The sequence below is a fragment of the Lasioglossum baleicum genome, chromosome 10, assembly GCF_051020765.1.
Source record: "Lasioglossum baleicum chromosome 10, iyLasBale1, whole genome shotgun sequence".
Taxonomy (NCBI): Eukaryota; Metazoa; Arthropoda; class Insecta; order Hymenoptera; family Halictidae; genus Lasioglossum; species Lasioglossum baleicum.
In genome coordinates, this window is record NC_134938.1 from 15,798,042 (window position 1) to 15,819,896 (window position 21,855).

At 41.6% G+C, this 21,855-nt stretch overlaps 1 protein-coding gene across 6 annotated transcripts in view; it reads right to left on the bottom strand.

Moving 5' to 3' along the window:
- Positions 1–21,855, bottom strand: part of LOC143213078 (uncharacterized) — an 832,749-nt gene that overhangs the window by 698,798 nt on the left and 112,096 nt on the right. For all 6 annotated transcript variants that reach the window (XM_076432583.1, XM_076432584.1, XM_076432580.1 and 3 more), the window contains exon 2: positions 10,477–14,612. In XM_076432583.1, coding sequence (XP_076288698.1) covers positions 10,477–13,575 — 3,099 coding nt within the window. In that variant the 5' untranslated portion in view covers positions 13,576–14,612. The remainder of the gene's footprint in view (positions 1–10,476; positions 14,613–21,855) is intronic.

A 21,855-nucleotide genomic window follows, 5' to 3' on the forward strand; every position in this document is an offset into this window, starting at 1 on the left:
TTTCAAAAGTCTATTCCTCCATTTATACGGATCCGTTTTAATCATTCCCGGTGATATCTGTTACTGGTGTTGGAGACAGTGGCGATTCATTTGGTGGTCGACGGAAAGCGTGCAAATTCATGAGAGAACGCGAGAATTTTCATATTATTTCCCAAACTATTGCTCAGTGGAACAAAATATTTCTATAATACTTATTATTATTATTATTTTTAAACGCACAATGGTAGTAGACTAGTATGCAATAATTGGCGACTGTCCATTAAATTCTGCGCAGATTTTCTGCAAACGTTACGTCGTGAGAAATAATTGTTTACGAACTCGTCTTTCCATTTAAGTTACAGCTCCATTCGAAGTAACTCAATCAAATCAGCTCCGCGATACGCGAGACGAATAGATTTCCTCGTTAAGTCAGCCACAGTAACTACATTAAATAGGGTAGAAGTTATAACAGCAAAGACTTCGCGAAAGTTCCTGGCTTACGGTTTGAAAATCCCTGTCGGGAGCACCGGAGCTTTCAGGAATGTGCCAGATGCAGCAACATAAATTTCGAAAGGAGCGTAACGCGGCGAATAGAAATTTTTAAACCACAGTAACAATATCATTTGTATCAAAAAATTCTATTAACCATCTAGTTTCCTTTCTACGAAATATTTTACTGTACTGGATTACAGTAATCAAGAACCTGGCTGCTCTTTACTTTACCGGACTCAGAATTTGTGCTTTTCTCCAATAAATTATGATGTATTTGGTATGTAATCCAGTAGAATTAAACGAGGAGAACCTAGGAATCGAAGTTTCGATCCTGTAGGATCAATGGTTTACGAGTTATGCTTGCTTAAAGTTGTTCAATCTGCAGTGTTTTTGACAGGCCCTTACCTGTCAAAAATGCTCAACTTTAGACAAGCATAATTCCTGAACCATTGATCCTAAAGGATCGAAACTTCTGGAATACATCCAGTAAGGCTCCAGAAAGGCACAAATGTTGAGTCCGGTGAAGTAAAGTTTACCCGAGAATTTTTTTTAACAGCTATGTTATTTATGTAAACATTCCAAAGAAATAAAGTGTTCGTCGTGTGTGGACACTGTGGACGGAAGAGGGGACGGTAGAGTGGGGAGACAAGTCTTGATCTGGCGACACCGCGTTCAGGCATGGCAGAAAAGAAAATGGCCAGCATCGAGTTTCTCCGAATCGGTGGTTAGGGCGTTTCGCAGTGGTTCTTTCGCACCGTTCCGTTAGCAGGGCAGTAAAATATTCCCTTTTGTACCATTAAGTCCTTTATCCGTTTCACTTAGCTTCTTTGCGAGTGGTATCGTTACGTCGATGACGGGGAAAAAAGGAACGGGACATTACCGGATTGTATCAAAGGGAGCCTCGGAGAATTCTCTCAGCCAGTCAGGCGGGTTGGGTAACGTGCCGCGGTCGGAAATGCGAATTCTCTTTACTTCTCCATTGTCCACCGTGGCTCCGATGGGGGTGTATTTGCTTTTCGGAGAAAGTAAACTCCCGGAGCTTTTCATACACGCGCGACTCGCAGCGCTAACTCAATTTTACCGGAACGACGCCAACGTGTGCGCAGAGGGAGGACGGTTATTTGCCTTCCTACATGGCTCCACGCGGTGCCGTATGCCCGCGCCGTACCCCGCCGTCTTTCATGTAAAATATTGGCAAAGATTGGGAATGTGTGTCTTGAATGGAATGCTTGTCGATAGTTAAAATAATATCGCTTCGCCCGGAGAATTGTCGAGAGGGATTTGACAAATATTTTCCGCCGAGACCGCCTTCGGATCCAGAACAATACACTTCTCGCAGAAGGAAGATTTCGTTGCGATTCGATCGGTTCCAGCGAGAACACTCTTCGCTATTGTATAGCAAGCGCTGCTTCCCTAAATTGTATCGAAGTTTCGATTCTGTAGGATCAATGGTTTACGAGTTATGCTTGCTTAAAGTTGAGCAATCTACAGTGTTTTTGACAGGAAACGGCGCCGCCATATTGGTTTGTAGCGACGGTCGCGGGCCGCTTAAGGTGAGCGCATACTAGATGGTCGCGGGAAGGCCGCGGGAAGGCCAAAGCCGCCGATGGACGTCCATGCGGCAAGGGAGCAGGGCTACCTGCTGTGCGTGGCAGAAAAAAAGGTCTCCGTGGGCTCCCCACCTCTTTTAGGGAAAGGGACCTTTCTTTCAGGGAGCCCTGCTCCCTGCTGTGGAGCCGTCGGCCCGCTAGAGATTTCTTCCCGCGTGGACGTCCATCGGCGGCTTTGGGCGTCCATCGGCGGCTTTGGCCTTCCCGCGGCCTTCCCGCGACCATCTAGTATGCGCTCACCTTTACCGAGCAGAACCGCCGGTCCTTGCCCCTCCTCCCTACCAACTCGGTAAGCGGCGCGCGACCGTCACTACCAATATGGCGGCGCCCTTACCTGTCAAAAACGCTGGAATTGCTCAACTTTAAGCAAGCATAACTCCTGAATCATTGATCCTACAGCATCGAAACTTCGATTTGCAGCCTCCCAACTCAAATACGTGATACTTTTTTTTTAGGAGAAAGGCATAAATTTTGAGTTCGGTAAAGTAAAAAGCAGATAAATTCAGCTGCAAAATTATTGTACTGATTACAAACGGTTTTTAGTGTTAATTTTTATGGTATCGTCTTAAGCAGAAGATTCCAATCTTTCGTGATAAAAAAGCATACTTGTTAGAGACAGTTTTTAACAGGAACAAATAATCATACAATATTCTCTGATGTTAAAAGTGTCGAATGTTACAATCTAAATCTGTTATTTATTTATTTATACTGACGTTGATACTCCACGGTTGGAAGCTTTTTTCTGTTCATCTTGTGGAACCATTTTTAATAAACATTCTAAAACATGTTTCCATGCAGCTGTTATTATAGATCATAAAGTATTTGTTTCTATAGATGAGAACACTTTTTGAAGAGAAATAAATAAAAAATAAATTTTTGTTCGAAGAGAATTTTTGTTTTAAACGAAAGAGATAACTTTTTATCACGATTCCTGGTTTATTCAGGGTCCCTTTTTTCGTTGCAGAACCGTGCGAAAATACCGAACGTGTTTTTCCTATTTTGACAAATTCAAACGACTCTACGGGGGTTGGGCAATATTTGTTCGAGTACCGGTACAACGTAACCTTACAAAGTCTCAAAGATTCGTCTACGATTTTTTGTCACGGATTTGTTGTATATAATTTGAAGAATAAATTTTACCGTCGACGTTAGAGAGAATAATCCAAAGTACAGACGCCTTCCATTAAGTAGTGTTCTTTTAAATTATAAATAAACGCTGTTTTTATTTCTAATCTTACGAATTTTTCGAAGAACTGGGTAAAATACTCTTTCAAATAGTAAATTTGTAAATGTTCCATTTTATTTGAAATTATATAAGTACACTTTCCAAAATAAAATATATTAATTATATTAGAAACAGTTTTTAAAACAGTACCTAAAATAATATTTTGTCGTAAATTGTAAATATTCAATTTCATTTAAGATTAGAAATAGTTATTACGAACAGTTTTAAAAACAGTACTTTTAGATTTACAGAAGTATTTATTTGCAGATTTATTTATTATATTATTATTTATAATTATTGCAATTTCAAGCATTTATTGTAACTCACACGTACATGTGACGTGCGAAGCTCTGCCCATAACTACTAAAAACTTCGGTTGTGATTAGACGTCCCTGGCACATTACGTGATTTTTTAATTAAATTTTTTCCCTCGTGCTGTACACGGTTCGCATTCATATTCGGCTTAAACGTGGCATGCTATGTACTTGGGCATAACAATTTTACCGGAGGTACTCACGATGTGGCTTGAAAAAGTAAATGAAACGTTTCAAAATATAATTTGGACAAAACAAATTTTTTTCAATTTGCTACACACAATAGTACCATTTAACTTTCGTTTCAACTGTCTTTAAATATCATTTGTTGTTCCTGAGATAATTCGCGAACAAGAAAATTTTTTCAAGGGTTGTTGTTTCCACCCCTTTAACGCTAAACCAGCGAACCTTAAAAGTAACTGGTACGTGTTCCCTTACAAAAATGACAATATTCATTTTATCTAGACTTAACAATCATTTCTTATGAAATTATTTGGCTGCTCTTTACTTTACCGGACTCAAAATTTGTGCCTTTCTCCTATACATTTTGATGTATTTGGTATGTAATCCAGTAGGTTTGTACCCGGAGAACCTGCAGATCGAAGTTTGGATCCTGTAGGATCAATGGTTCAGGAGTTATGCTTGCTTAAAGTTGAGCAATCTGCAGTGTTTTTGACAGGTAAACACTGCAGATTGCTCAACTTTAAGCAAGCATAACTCCTGAACGATTGATCCTACAGGATCGAAACTGCGATCTGCAGCAAATACATATCAAATACATCATAATTTATAGGAGAAAGCCACAAATTTTGGGTCCGGTAAATAGGTTTGAATTTGGCATAACTTACTCTACTTGCGTGCAAAGTTCCATAATTTCTTTAACTCACGGGTTCAAGAACTGTAAGTCTCCTGAATTGAAAAGAAATCTGATAAATTATCGAGTAATTAATTGTTCATACCGTCGACCGTGTCTGTTCTTACATCGTCAAAAAGCAGATTCTCGAACCGATCGGAGAATCGATTATCGAAGGCAGACTGTTTGAAGGGCACTTCCGGACCAAATCGTCCGAAACATACACATGATTTTCACGGTTCTCCCATTGGAACCAATACACCGTACGATGAGAAAAGTTTTTTTGGCTTTATTACGCTGTAAATCTTGGATATAAAAAAAAAAACGCTCGATGTAACTTTTATTAACTTCCGTGTTTGATACGGAGCACTCACTGCGCCGCTGTGAAACTGAAACGTTTCGACCACCGCCGGGGTTTATATCTTCCAAAAAATTTGATATTCCAAGTGAAAAAACGTACCCCTTTATGGACGGAGTTAAATGGAATTTTTTCGCTATGTTTAGCTGTGTACTTGGAAAATAAATATACAGAACAAATATTTCCGCTAGACAACCATGCCGAAGTATAGAGTAACGTTACCAAGAACGAAACCCCATAAATATTTTATTGAATTTCCGACAGTTGACAGTAGCACCGCATTCGTTGTTTATTTATACTCGAAAAATCATATATAAAATTACAATGGACAATTGTAATTATTTTGTATCGTTTTGAAACAAAATTTGGAAGTATAATATAGTATAATATAATAATAAATATATTTTATATAAAATATAATAATAAATAGTATAATAGAGGGTGTCCCAAAATTCCAGAACATCCTGGAAATGGGAGGTACCTGAGACCATTTGAAGCGACATTTTCCTTTGCAAAAATGTTATCTGCGGCTTCGTTAAGGAGTTATTAACGAAAAACAATCAGGGCGTGGCAACAGTGAACAGACTCCGCCTCTTCGACAGGTCCCGCTAAGCGCGACGTTGGCGTTGGCCGAGCAAGGCTCTGTCTATAGTAGACGCGCCCTGATTGGTCCGTGTTTTTCGTTAATAACTCCTAAACAAAGCCGCGGATAACATTTTTGCAAAGGAAAATGTCGCTTCAAATGGTCTCAGGAACCTCCCATTTCTGGAATGTTCAGGAATTTTGGGACACCCTGTATAATAAAGCCGGTATTAGTGGGAAGGTCATTTGAATTTGTCAAAATTGTAGAAAATTATAAAATTTCTAAAATAACATATTCGGGATAGAATTATTTGATGTTTGGTCAAAATGATCAATTAATAAACAATTGATCACTGGTAAGAATGATTACAAAACAGAGAAGACAATTTTCTAAATAAAAACGGTGAACGGCCAGAAAAATGAATTTCTACGGTAACGCAATAAAAGGACATTCGATTGTTTATTTAGAAATAGGATATGTTTGTCTCACGTGGTGTTTAAACTATCTTTTGCCCGCCACTGTAGCTCGAATATCAAATCTTTTATTTCGTCCATAAACATTGCCTGCTGCAGAAGTGTAGAGTACTGAACGGTCCTCCCATTTTTATTTTATCATCCCCGTTTCTTCAGCGTCACGTGTTACGCACCGCAACCGTGTTCCAAAAGCGATGTAAAATGTAAGAAAGGATACGCTCTTAAACGAGGTTTGAGAGACGCCTCCGCAATGCGATATTCCGGCAAGGTGAACCCATTGTATAGTCATGAAATCTACGGTTTGCTATTCGAAACACGTGCAGGGCGGAGCGAGTAACGTCGCCAGTGCACACAAGTTTTATAATGCGACTGTATTTATAGCACGAACCAACTTATCTAGATGGATTGATCGAATCTAGTTATTGAGTGACGTCTACACAAATCCAACGACGTCACCGATTCACTGAACAATATTTCTGTATCTCCTCTCGGCTATTGTTTGCGAACCGGACACGAAACTTCTTTATACGTTTATTTTTTCCTTTATACGGTAAAATAAAAAGGGGGAAAAACTCGACTGTTTTCTGTAAACCAGAACATATACTAGAATGTACTATAATCAAAAGCATTTTTAAAAAACTTTTTAAAACCACGCTTGTATTAAAATGCAGTAAAAAGGAGAAAATAATTTTTTTAGGCATTAGCGACTATAAATAAAAGCGTGGAGCGCTAAACTATATTGACGTAATCTTCGTGGGCGCTCCATGCTTTTATTTATAGTCACTAATGTCTGAAAAAATTGTTTTCTCCTTTTTAGTGCTTTTTAATATAAGCGTGGTTTCTAAAAAGCTTTTTTTATATATTTTTTTATTTTCTATATTTTAGTCTCTTTTAAATGGAAGGCAAGATATACAGGGTGTCCCAGAACAAGTGTCGTTCCTTGAAATGGGAGGTTCCTGAGACCATCCTAAGAGACATTTTCCTTTGCACCAATGTCAACTGCGGCTTTGTTTAGGAGTTATTAACAAAAAACACGGACCAAGCCGCGCCGGCAAGCGAGTGTCGCGGTACGCCGTGACATCGCATCGTGACGGCGCGGCGGCCCAGGGCGCGCTCTGATTGGTCCGTGTTTTTCGTTAATAACTCCTAAACAAAGCCGCAGTTGACATTGGTGCAAAGGAAAATGTCTCTTAGAATGGTCTCAGGAACCTCCCATTTCAAGGAACGACACTTGTTCTGGGACACCCTGTATAGTCTAGTCAATGAATGCTCATAAGGGGGCGTAGAGGGAAATGGAAGGAACACGATTTTTAACTTTGGGACTTTGTTTGGACTAGTTACGAGCTAAACATACTAAAAGTCCCTACTCCTAGAAGGTGCGCGGTATACAGGGGGGCACGTACAAGTCACCTTTTTCGGTTTTCCGCTTATATCTCGGAAACTATGTGTCCTAGCGATAATACCATTCCATACAAAATTAAAGCTGACAAAATGTGCCACAAGATTCATTCGATTCAGTTTTTCGCTATCTCGCATAGTTTCAGAGATATCCGCGCTCAAAATTCACTTCCCTTGATGGAGTCCGAAATTGTCCGAAATGGAACTGAATGAACGGAACACCACACTGACTGAGCTCCTTCGGTGCGAAGTGGGTTAGTGGAGTGGGGATGAGTCGGAGTGGGAACGCGTAGTGGAGTAGGGAGCGCTAGCGAGCGGAGTGGGGATCGCTGAACACGATCACGTACTACCGAGCGTCGCGCGACGAGGTTTGACGGTTAATATAAAATTTGTTTTCTCCTAGACCCACAGTTTTCTTTTTAATTTTGTTTTTTTAATATTGCATTGTCATCCAGTTCTGAGCTATGTTTACAGTTTCAAGTCTCTAGCTCATCGGGAAGTGGTTTAAAATTCGATTACAAGATTTGACGCATACAACGACAATGACAACTTGGCAAGCTAACATAAGCGTTGTAAAATGTAAAATTGTTGTGGCATTATTTTCATCAGATTGCAGTTATAAACAAAAAAGAAATAAATGTAAACCGTCTGCGTCTTGCAATGAATACAAAGACTTTTAACTTCGATTAAAAGTCCGTAGTCTTCCAACCATTTATGAGAAAAACAGTGGCTCGTTATTTCAGGAACTCGTTCGCCATCTTTCAGTTTGTTTTTTCAATTATCAACCACTTTGCTTTTTATTAGCTGGTTGTTATGTCTCATTTGTATTTAAAGCGTATAGTTTATTTTTATTTTCAGTTTCAATGTACCTTTTAATAGTCTCCTTCCCTTATCTCTCGTTTGTAGCTCTTTGATAATGATATTATCTTCTCTTTCTCTCTTTCTCTTGTGTTTTTCCCGACTTCCTTCAATACTTTAATTGTTTTCCGTAACTTTTTCTTCGTTCTACTCGTCTTACCCTGCTCGCTTCTACGTTTTCTTTTAAGCTTGACATTTCTTTTACTGGATCTGCTAGGTCTGTACTTCCCTGTCTTATTTCTGTCGAGTTGTTCTTCATATTTTTTATCTCTCTCGACATTGAATTCACCAAGTCGCTTAATATTGTTATAATATTATACGAGTCCTGTCTTTCGACTTTGACTTATTGTTTTTCACATATCATTTCCGTAATTCTAAAACAATGAGGAAGCTTTTTTCAGGGTAAAAAGTTGAAAAAAATTAATTCTGTATAGTAATATTATTGAAGGGGGATAATATTAGAATTGTAAAAATTAATTTTATAGAAAATTTAATATTATTTAAAAATGACATTAAATTAATATGAAAATTAATTTTATAGAAAATTTAATATAATTTAATAATAACGTTAAATTAATATGAAAATTAATTTTATAGAAAATTTAATATAATTTAATAATAACGTTAAATGAATATGAAATTTATTTAATTTAGTATTATTGAAGGGGAATAAGACTATATTTATAAAAATTTTATAGAACATTTAATATGATTATGATGAATATCTGAAAATTAATTTTATAGGAAATTTAATATAATTTAATAATAACGCGTTAAATTAATATAACTCTATCTGATCTGTTTATACTTTATTTGTTGCCAAAGCAGCGACTACAGTGCAATAGTTTATTTATAACGATTAGTCCAGCAGCCCTGATTTTCGTAAATATGAACATGAGTGGAATACAACGACTGGCAAGTGGAGGTGGACAACCGAGTGAGCGACAAGCTACGGTGGAGGGGGTAAATCCACTCACTGTCTTTCGCTAGTTCGATCGTGGTAACGAAGTTTTCAGAGACAACATCGAGTCTGATATCTAACGAGTTCATTCCACTTCGGTGCCGCGGCAAGAACTGCAAACGGAGATCTTTATCCGCTGGCCTTTCTCAGCCGGCCATACTTCCATTTCTTACTCCTCTTTATCGAATCGTCCGTAAAATGCGGATGGATCTCCTTATAAAGGATATTTCACCTAACTTGACTACCTTAAACACCTCGCTTATTTTTTGCTATAGTGAATTATCTCATTTGAAGAGATTACAACGCTGTTGTAATGAAAATATGTTGTACCCTTTGAATAAAAACTTCGATGACCTTGAAATCACGAAAAAAGTGACCTTGAGAACATTTTTTAATAAAATGCTCAGGTTAGGTGAAACTCCGTGTAGTACATTTCTCAGTATAGATCTGTTATGATCTTCATTTTGCGACAAATTATTATGAAAAATTTATTGTAAGAAAATAATTTGGACAAAAAGATTTTAAGCTTCGATAAAAATTAATATTTAGTGACAAATACTGGAAAAAGAGATTTACATTTTAATACACATTCTAAACACAAATGATTTCACAAGAACCCCGAATAAAGAATATTATTTTCCAACCTATTTGTTAAACGACAGATTTTCCAAAAACTTTTTGACATGAACGTACTTGTAATTTAAAGGCACATACAGTCGGAGGCAATAATAAGTGGACACCCTTAAAAATCTCATAACTTTTTAGAAATTGGTCCAAAGGACTTGAATTTTTTAAAGATGCTAGACCGGCTAGTTCGCTAGGGAATAAGTAAACAAAAATTGATTACTATTGCAATTGGTAGGAATTATAGAAAATTTTAAAATAATAAAACGCATTTTAAAATAATGAAACGCATTTTTTAAATTATCGTTACAGGCCCAGATAAAAAAGTTGACAGAACATCATTTTTTAAAATTTTCTATAATTCCTACCAATGGCAATCGTAATAAATTTTTGTTTACTTATTCTCTAGCAAACTAGCCGGTCTAACATCTTAAGAAAATTCAAGTCATTTGGACCAATTTCTAAAAAGTTATGCGATTTTTAAGGGTGTCCACTTAATATTGCCGGTGACTGTATTTTGAAAAATGTTTTCCCATACCCTCCAGTTGAGATATTGAAAAAACTGTTTGACCCCAAACCACGAGTGCTGTTTTCACCCCTTCAACGTGGATACACCGACCCTCGTATGTCTCCTTTTTCCTAGATCTAGATCGTTTTACAGACGGTTACTCCGCGAGCAGACATGCTACTATGGCATGCAAAAGAGGCAGGGGTGCATAAAACACGCAACGATCCTTGGCGTTCTTACCTCGGACTCGGGGGACTGTACGATCAGGGACGTTCTCGGCGGTTTCTCCGGCGGCACCTTCTTCAGCGTGCCGGTGAAGCTGACAGAGGCGACGGCGGCCGGTGCCGGGACGCCCTCGTGGCCGTCGATTTGACATTGAAGCCGATGGAACTGTGAGAACGAATTGCGCGATGTGTCGGCTCGCTCGAATTGCGGGAGACACGGCAGTGGCATTTGTGACATGTTCGGTATCTGAATAGAATTTGGGTCGCCGGTATCGTGTTGAAGCCTGGGCGACAGCTTCTCGCGGACAGACGATTGGCAGGATTGATGATTAGAGTTCTGCGAATAGGAAGCAGTCAATAATGTTTGATGATGACTGTGCGATGGGTGCTGGCTCTGCGTCGGGCCAGTCTTATCGGATTGCTCCTGATGGTTAGCCAGGGAGTTCGATTGAATCGAATGGATCTCGTTCCCCATCGGATACTGTTGAAAGTCCGTAGACCTTTGTAGTTTGTCGCACAACTGGTTCTGCGCCTGTAGACTGTGCAGCCGCGCCTGTAGATCGCTTTGTTGGTGCTGGAACTGCGCTACCTTGTCGAGAATTTGATTCTGATTCTGAAGACAGTGCAGCTTCGCCTGCAGGTCGCTCTGTTGCCGCTCGAACTGGCTCAGCTTTTCGGAAATTAGATCGAGATTATGCTGGTTCTGCATCTGTTGCTGTTGCGTTTGCAGAGAGTCCGGTTTCTCGTTCTGCGTGTCGAGTTGCGATTGAAGGTTATCCGTCTGGCTCTTGCTGTGGGTCAACAGATTGCCGGAGGCGTTGTAACTCTTGCGGTGGCTGTGTATTATGTGATCCACTTGATCGATCGGTTTACTCAGGGTCGGCTCGCCGAAATCCGTCACCACCGTTAGCACCGTTTTGGTGTCCAACTTCGCCTCGCTGAGGGCTGGATACTGATGGCATATGTTCGGGCTAGCCCTCTGCGACGAGACGCTGCTCACGGATGGGCCTAGATTCGCCACGGAGCCGCTGATAGGCTGATCATCGAACTCCTTCCTAGACAGTTCCATGTGCTTCGTCAAATCGGCGCTCACGTGACGAAGATGACGACGCTGCTCCATGATCGTGCTTTGGCTGATATTCGGGAGCGGTTGGAAAGCTGACTGGGTCATTCTCGTGTCCTTGCGATCCTCTATCGGGTGCAGCGGTCTAGAATCTCGTCTCTCCTCCGACTGGTTGCGAGAACGCGGGCTGATCGACATCAGTTGATTCTGGATGATGTTCTTCTCGTGTTCCTGCCGCTGCCTTTGCTCCGCCCATATCGCCAGCTCCTGTCTAGTCTTCTCGAAGTTCTGGTTGACGAAAGACGGACTCTTCTGGCTGGCACGGTCCACGGACGCCTCACGGATCGGCATGAACGGCATCGGCGATCTCCTCACGTCCTCGATCCTCTTGCCCTCTATGGTCATCGGCGAGCGCCGGTGCTCGTCGAAGTAATCGGATCGCCTGTTTTCTTGCGGCATCGCCACTCTTTGATTAGGGCTCACGTTACCCCATTCGGACTTTCTGTCAGCCCCCATGCTCTTCCTATTCTCCTGTCTCGCATCAAAAGCCATCGGTGATACTCTTAAGCTCGTATCCAATCGCCTTTGATCAGGCGGGTACACTTGATTGGCTTCGATTCGTTTCGGATCGACCATAGTCCCGGCTTTCCTTCCCGGCAGCAATATCTCCTGGCCCGTGTCGCCGGGGAACGTGAACGTAATTGTGTCGTTGCGACGCTGGAAGCTCGACGTTACATCCACGGAAATGGATTTCCTGTGCTCGGACCTGCCGACGTACAGACTGCAGTCCGCGGCTGCGGCTTCGCATAATTTCTCCCGACCGGGCGGATCGCCGTTCGCGTCGACGTACAACCCGTCCTGTCTGGTTCGCGGCGTTTTGTTCAGGGTCGTCAGGTATCTTCGGTCCTGGCCGTCCTGGATCATCTGCGCGCTCTGCACGATGATCGCGCCGTCGCTGCGATGGATCTGCTCCTGTTGGGGATTCTGACCGTGATCGTACTTGGGCTTCTGCATCCCGGCCACGTCGACGCTCGCCGATTTCCTGTGGCCGATGTCGTGGGTGATCTTCGAGTTGCCTCGCGGCGGCACCATGGGTTTCGGGCCACGATTAGGTCGCTCGGTCGTGGTGATCGCGATCCCGTGAGCCACGTTCTGAGCGATTGGCTGGATGATCGGCTGGGTCTGATACTGGCCCAGCTCCTGGGAGAATCGTTGCGGGTTCGGCGACTGCTGGCCGAACTGCTGACTAGGATAGATGCCCGCGTGAGTCGCGTATGGGATGACGTTCATCACCGTTTGAGGATACTGGCTGTACGAGTACTGAGGTTGAGTGCCGAACTGGTAGCTCGGTGGCTGCGGCACCACCACCCCAGAGTAATAGGGTGGCTGGGGGCTAGCCGACTGTGACGGTATCTGCGAACTATGCTGCACAGTCACGTACTGACCTTGGCCAGTGAACACTGGATTCGTAGCACCCCCTTGGTACAAAGCCGGGTCTCTGTAAGTGACGTCTCTAGTCACGTAGCCGGCTCTCTCGGCGTACTGCGCTTGCTGCGAGTATATCTGCGGCCTGACCTCGAACTGACTTCGTATCTGCGTGTACTGTGTCTGGTCGTAGTCGGGCATGAACTGCGGTTGCGCCTGTACAGGCAGAGTTTGCGTGCTCGTTTGGGAAACGTGTTGCGTCCTCTCCATCGACGGTTTCTCCTGACTGTACTGTTGAGGGGGCAGCTGTCCAGTCGGCGGATGCCTGTCTTCAGGGACACCGACCACCGACTGCTTTCTACCCGGATATTGTCCGGTCTGTTGGCTCTGTTGCTGCTTCTGCTCGTGGTTCTGTCCTGTCGGCGGCTTCTGCTCGGACTTGTCCTGCGGGAATCTCTCGTATTCGATCGTTCGGTTCTCGAAGCCGTTCGACAAATCTTGCTTGGCGCTATCGGCGGGTGGCTCGGCACGGCCGTTCTGACACGTTGTCTGCTGGCTCTCCATGGTTTGCCCGGCTTGCGTCTGCTCCTGGTTCTCGTTCACACCACCCGACCCGGACTGCGACATGCTGGCGGCCCCCACCGACGGTCGTCCGCCGATGTAGCCGAGAATTCGCCCCAATCCGCACACCGTGACGACTTATCCAGCAACTCTCCGTTCGAAATCTAGGTCCTCGCTCGAACGCAATCGCTCGGGATCGCGTCTTCACGCCTCGTGGAGTCCGCTATGTCGGTGCAAGGCATGTAAGCATCGATTGCTATGTCCCTTGACCCACGTCGGACGTTCTTCTTCGCTCTTCACAATTTCTCTCGTTCCCCAAAATTTCAAGTAGCTATCGATCTCTTCGTTGTGTCCCGTCGCACAGGTAGCTACGATTAGATGTCCTGATCAGTTTCGTCTGACATCCTTCGGCCAGCCTGCCAGATAGACTATCGCGTTTCTAGACGTATGTTAGAGGCGCAATCTGTTTGATTATGTTCTTTGATTTATTTCGTTTCTCTTCCGTAAATCTACATCGGTGAATTGGCGACTGTATAAGCTTTGCTTGGCTATAATACTGTTTTTATTCCGTGCTTTTCTTGCCCCGGTACGACACGAACTACATGGCGGGGGAGGAAGCTCGCTTCACCCTTTTTACCTCCTGTTCGTAAACACGTCGATACGGTTCGTTTGCGAGCGAAGTTTCGTTTGTAATTCCAGTTTCTTGTCTTGCTCAGCTCGCTTCTCCGAATGGGATTGAAACGGATCCCGTCGATTCTTCCTTAAAGTTATTGACCCCTTTACTTCGTTTAGGGCTCGACGCGACTTTAGAATATACCCCTTCGCCGAGACAATAAATTCGTGTAAATTCTTCGAAACGTTACAAAAACTCGTCGTCGACTCGCCTTTGATTTTTGAGCATTTTTGATTACATTCGATTGTTCCCGTCGGAACGTTCAACAGCTTCCGGCGCGCGTTTCGTTGATTTCGTGGAGGATGCGTCGGTCGGTTTGGTTGAATTGAAAGACAACATTTGATTATCCTTTAGAATTCGTTGGTACGTTTAGTCACATTTATTCATTGTATAATAGAGCTGTACACCTTGCTGAACGGTTGCAATGGATCTGCAAAAGAAAAGGACAATAGCCACCCTACAGTCATTCTCAAAACTACATTTCATTCATGACATTCGGTGCGGTGTCGTGCTGTATAATCGTTTTCGTCCACGTGTCCGCTTAAGGAGAGTAATCTTTTCCGCCTGAACCGTTGCAGAACTGACGATAGAATGCGCAACATATTTTGCTAGCCACTATTGTGCAGCGTTATTAACAATTCTGAACGAGCTGGAGCTAACTGTTGACAAATGAAAGATTGACAGAAGAACCACGCATCAGCAAATTACCTACGAGTCAAGATTTGAACCAGAGGATCGTCTTCGCAGATCAAGGTAATTTGATGGTCAAGTCACAGTAAATATATTTAGTTAATTAAAGAACCTGAAGGACACTGACCGCTTGATACCATTCAAATTACACACAAAACGTTTTGTGCTTTGTCAAAATTGAAGAAGATATTTTGGGAGACTTGATTTTTAAAATAAAAACATATTGTTCAACTTTAAACAAATATTGTGATGTTATTATAAATGATATTGGATTGTTCTTTGCGGCAAAAGATTCTGTAGACTTTCCCGAATACAGTGATATCCAATATTAATACATTATGAATGTTTAAACATGTTTTAAAACGTGTTAAACATGTATCAATGCCTCCGATCGGTAAAAAAATACAGCATTCTAATTAGAAAAGCGGAGTTGACCTTCAAATGACCTTCATTAAAATGGAATTATGCCACCCTCAAAAATCCCCTAAAAACTACGAAGTCTCATAGTATTATTTCACTTTCGAGTCGTCAATAAGATGAATTTGGTCTGTAAAGGAGTAACTTTGATTTGCAAACGTGTGAATTTAATTTTCGGTGGAGGGGAAGATTCGCAGAAGGGTTAATTTGGAGTAGAAAAAGGTGAATATGATCCCGACAGGATTAATTTGGAGTGCGAAACCTGTACATCTGAATGCACCCAAGCATATTCGAGAATTTCCGTAAACGGGGAACAGCATCGAAATGATTCGTTAATGGCGAAAGCAGTGTCTTGTAGACAGTTCGGGGAACGCGGACAATCCGCGTTTCAACTTATCGTAGAACGACAGGTCGAAACAAAGCGTTCGGTGCTTCGGAGGCGATCTGTTTTACTCTCTGGGGTGCGAATTGTTTTCGTGATTTCCCAGGCGTCTCGTGATCACTTCAGTTTCTGGGAACAGGGCCATCTTTCATTGCCGGAAAGTTGCTCCGCGGCGGCGGCGGCGGCGACGGTGAAAGCACAGGAGAGGCGGCGCAAAATTTCCACGTCATCCCGCGGAAAACCGTATATTATCAGAATCATTCATTTCCCCGGTTTCTTTTATAATTTCTCCGCGGTATTCGACCGGCAAGAAACCGATACCGCCCCGGTGTGCGCTTTTTTGCCCGGTTGGAAAACAGTGCCTTCTGAGTTATATTCGGTCGGAAGGCGCCGGTGTTCTATTCGCGATGTGTTTCCGAAGAAATACCTATTTCCGGTAAGAATGGAATGGAAAATGCTGATCACTTCTGTGTAGTATACGGACACAGGATGCTCCTGGAAATTTTTTCGTGTTTTCAGGGGACGATATACACCGGGGCAGAAACGAATCGACGTGATATACGAGTCGCGCAGATGTGCATACCATTTCTATGTAATCAACTAGACTGCGGATTTTATCACCAAAAAATGGGTAAAAAGATGCGAGACATCGGCGTATTGGTTTCAGCTTAATCAGGTAATTAAAAGAAGAAAGGAAACATTTTTTATTTTGCATAAAGATACGCAGTTTAGTAATTACGATTATTATTTATTTATTTTACGATTATTGTGTGAAATTTTAAGGACACGTTTGGGGGAGATAATTATTTATTTTACAGTAGGATCCGAATTAATCAAAATTGTATGTAGCACTGTAACTGGGTAATTGTTCGGTTAAAATTCATTCGTTTTTGTATATGTAAATTTACTGTCACATGAAAAATATATACGTCCTCTTAAACAATTTTTTGATCGCGTTATACGGGAGTTGACTGTATAAGCAATTTTCAGAAACCGTCACTAGTTATTGAGAACAGTTGGTCAATTTAATTCTACTGTCTTTATTTGACGGTTTAAATCAGTAATATTTGTCCTTAAAGATCCGTTGTTTAGTAATAAATCCAGGACACAGACGTAACAGATGTACGATATAGTAAGTACTATTTAAAGCAGTGGACATAGTAAAAAGATGCGAGACATCGGCGCATTGGTTTCAGCTTAATCAGATAATTAAAAGAAGCAAGGAAACATTTTTTATTTTGCATAAAGATCCGCAGTTTAGTAATTACGATTATTATATATTTATTTTACGATTATTGAAATTTTAAGGACACGTTTGGAGGAGATAATTATTTATTTTACAGTAGGATCCGAATTAATCAAAATTGTATGTGGCACTGTAACTGGGTAATTGTTCGGTTAAAATTCATTCGTTTTTGTATATGTAAATTTACTGTCACATGAAAAATATATACGTCCTCTTAAACAATTTTTTGATCGCGTTATACGGGAGTTGACTGTATAAACAATTTTCAGAAACCGTCACTAGTTATTGAGAACAGTTGGTCAATTTAATTCTACTGTCTTTATTTGGCGGTTTAAATCAGACAACAATATTTGTCCTTAAAGATCCGTTGTTTAGTAATAAATCCAGCACACAGACGTAACAGATGTACGATATATTATGTTAAGGATAGAACTTTGGAATCTGCGACATCACATATCAGGAAACAGGAAGCATGCACGGAATTGCCCGCAGAGATCTGTGGTACCTTGGCCTTGGTGGCTAGACCAGCAGATCAATCAATTATTTACCCGTCTAGTACTCCCAAAACACATACGCAATCCAATGGGAATCCGTCACCGTCTTTGAGTTCGAGTGAGGTGCGTGCAACCTACTCGATCCAGCTTTGACCGCGACTGAGGAGGTGTGCGTTCAATCAGCTCACAAAGGGATTGTCTCGTTTCGCAATTATGGAGGCGAGAATTAAACATCTTTAGCCCCCTATCAGCCCCATACGGAGATTGGTATATAACACTGTAACTGGCAAACCTAGCAACCTCGACAATTCCATGAAATCAAAGTAATTTATTCGGTAAAATTATATAAGCAGTACGATATCGAGAACTCTTTCAACCTTCTTGGTACACTGACATGTTTTTAGGTTGTGTAATTAGTTCGTTCACGTTTTAGATACGATAATATTTCCGTAACAGTTACAGATTAGTGGAGATAACATTTTAACAGTTACGGTGGAGATCTTCGCTACAATTACGGAAATAATCGAACAATCGACCGATTACGGAGTGAAAATATTTATAGAAAATACTGTTTTGTTATCCTGGACTCATTAAAATTATTCAGCAAAGAATAATACAGTTAAAAATAATACAAAAATATCCTTGAACTCTCCTAATGTATTTGCTACTTTTTATATGTGTTTATGCAAATACAAAGAAAATGAGAATTGCAAACAAACAAACAACCTATCATAATTGCTTGACAAGCAGAAACAAGATACTCTGTCTACAAAATCAGCCATCGGAACGCTAACCAATTAACCTTTCCCATTACTTTAAACCAACACTTCCGCGCAATCAACAGTGCCGACCGCGTCACTAATTTAACGATTCGTCATTAGCCGCCTATTGTTCATTGCATCATTCTGCTGTGCTCTAACCGCGTTAGGTTAGAGGGTCATGATATTGTTAGAGTAACGAAATCTTAGAAGATGAAAGTGGCTTATATATCCCTGACTCCTTAAAGTGCAATTCTATTAATTATTTATTAAATTACCCATGTTGGAAAACTATTTGTACAGGGTTGGAAGTGTACCTCTCATTAAAAATTCAATGGAACGATTAAAAACTGTCGTGCATCGATGTTTAATGTGTCGTTGTAAATGGGAAGCTTCTTTGAACTTCAAAATGAAACTCGAGGACATTCTAGAAGGATATTCTCTTTACACTTATACACTTTACGATATACAACCTGTATGTCGGAGCAAATCATTTGTCAGTCGCAAAAGTCGTAAGGTACATCTCGCGATGAAAGTGAATTAGCCCGGTGCTCCGCCAGACAGTCGAACATTCCCCTGGTGTAGGATTCCAGTGAATCTTCCGAGGGAAGGTTCCCATTTTCTGAAAATTGTACTCGGATTCGCTCCCCGAAACTGAATAAAAGAAATCAGGCCGCCGATAGAAGCTACGTAAGACCGTGAACGCGCGCATGTGAGGGTCATTTCGATCGAACGTAGTCAAGGGGTAAATACCCTCGAGAAGGACGTTAAGAGTAGCTCGAAAACATGGAGTTAGGACGATGCCGGGAGTAGGAGGAGTACTTTATTTTCGCCGGGGTATTTTTCCCGATTCTGACTCGACCGGGCAATCCATCTCCGTTCAAGTTGACGAGAATCCGCCGCGGAGAACATTCGCCGTCAGCAAAGACAATTCTCGTAAACCAAACGACGATCCGATGCTATCGCAATGGGGCCGGCGGCCGTCGGAGAATATTAGCTCGTTATTCCGTTAGAAGGTGTGCTAACGACGGCATTTTCAAAGTCATTCGGGGAAAGACGATCTAGGTTAGTTAATGGAGTATCGAGCGTGATGTTCCCGCGGAGTCGAGATTTTGCCTCTAATTAAACTGGCTGTGACCCAGGCTCGAGCAACTTCTTCTCCGCTGTCACTTGACGACTCCCACTACCAGTGCACCGGTTCCGCTACTAGTCTTTCCCGTGACTACGGGAGACGGTGTCCTATATATACAATCCTAATCTTTCTAATCTGTCTAACCTCATCCTACACTCCACAGGAGTCTGTTGGGGAGGACCCAGAAGTAGGCAGAGAAGTCGTTTGCGGTTCTAGTCCAGTCAACGAAAAGTTGTAGAAGGAAATGGAAGGAACACAATTTTTAACTTTGAATCTTTGTTTGGAGTAGTGAGGAGGTAAACATACTAAAAGTCCCTACTCCTAGGAGGTGAGCGGTGTACAGGGGGGCACGTAGAAGGTCCCCTTTTTCGGTTTTCCGCGTATAACTCTGAAACGATGCCACTAATTATGCTGAAGAGTTCTTTTTCACAATTAGTGAAGTTTGAGCGCGGATATCTCGGAAAGTATGCGAGATAGCGAAAAACTGAATCGATTCAATCTTGTGGCACATTTTGTTAGCTTTAATTTTGTATGGAATGATCTTATCGCTAGGACGCATGGTTTCCGAGATATCTCATTGTCTCATGTGTTTTGCCTTACTTGACTGTTTAACTCTTCAGCACAATTAGGGAACTTTGAGCGCGGATATCTCGGAAACAATGCGTCCTAGCGATAAGATCGTTCTATACAAAATTAAAGCTGTCAAAATGTGCCACAAGACTGATTCAATTCAGTTTTTCGCTATTTCGCATAGTTTCCGAGATATCCGCGCTTAAAGTTCACTATTTGTGCTGAAAAGTTAGCTAGTCAAATAAGACTCTTCTTTTTCACAATTAGTGAACTTTGAGCGCGGATATCTCGCAAACTATGCGTAATAGCGAAAAATTGAATGCAATAAATCTTATGGCACATTTTGTCAGCTTTAATTTTCTATAGAATGGTCTTATCGCTAGGATGCATAGTTTCCGAGATATAAGCGGAAAACCGAAAAAGGTGACTTCTACGTGCCCCCCTGTAGCCCACTCACCTCCTATAGGAGTAGGCACTTTTAGTATGTTTACCTCCTAACTAGTCCAAACAAAGTCCCAAAAATTGTGTTCCTTCCATTTCCCTCTACAACTTTTCGTTGACTGGACTACATATATACTGTTCTTTTGTTTATAGGTAAATTTGTCCGAAACATCGTGATTTTTATCTTTTTAATGCGGAACACAACCGAAAAATCTGAGATGTAAATTTTAACTCATCAATTTGACTAAAAAACATCGAAAAATAACTAGTCACCTTGTTATTTTATCGGTTTTTTTACCACTGTGTCAATTTGACACCGACGGACAGATTCAGTTCGTGAAATGAGGGACGGATAAGGGTTAAATGTATTTTTTCATTTTTTTGTTTAGAGATGCATTTACAAATAGTTTCTTTTACACAGTTATACAAGTAATTTTACGAAAACAAAAATAGGGTTGTATTAGGCATAACATACTCTACGTGTGTGCAAGGTTTCATAATTTTTTGAGTTTACGGGTTCGATAACCTCCCTTGAGAGTGATGCTTATCACCATGTCGCAAACTTCGCAAAGTATTGTGTAAACCGCTTCGTTATTCCCACCAGGTAGAGGATTCGCCTCTCGCAAGTTCAGTGTTCAAACTAAAAGCCTGTGTGTTCCATGAAGCTTTCAGTTCAATCCTGGTATGTCAGCTCCCCGAGAAACATGACGCGTGCGAAATCTTCGATCGTATCAACCGAATGCATGCGATTTGTTCGAGACAGAATCCGAAACCTTTTACATCCAAGGAACGTGTGCAGAATGTTACTGCCCGTGCCTTTCCTTTTTACTTGATATTCCGCAAGTTTAGCATGGATAACTGGAAAAAGTGCTTTGCATGTTGTACATTACCATCGAGAAATATGAGACACAAGATCATACGCGCTGGTGAAATCGTACTACATACGTATTCAGTAACATCGAGGAACAACGTGGTTGAAATACAGTTTCATTTTATTCAAAAATAAGTCCCTGACATAATTTCAAGCAACATTTTCCTTTGCAGAAATTGCGTCCGCGGCTTCGTTAAGGAGTTATTAACGAAAAAACATGGACCAATCAGAGGCATTGGCATTGGCCAGACTCCGCCCACCACACTCTGATTGGTCGGTGTTTTTCGTTAATATCTGCTTAACGGAGCCGCGGACAGCGTTTTCGCAAAGGAAAAAGTTACTGCAAATCACGCAGGGAATCACTCCTTCCCTTAGAAGTTATTAACGAAAACCACGGACCAATCAGAGGCATTGGCATTGGCCAGACTCCGCCCACCGCGCTTTGATTGGTCGGTGTTTTTCGTTAATATCTTATTAACGGAGCCGCGGACAGCGTTTTCGCAAAGGAAAATGTTGCTTCAAATGATCTCAGGAACCTCCCATTTTCGGTTGTTAAAGGAATTTTGACATGCCCTTTTAAAAAATTTTAAAAAGTCTCGAATTTGTGGTAAGGAGAAGTTTAACCGTATGTCTTTCTCTTTGAAAATTCTTAACATTCCACGTTGAAAATGT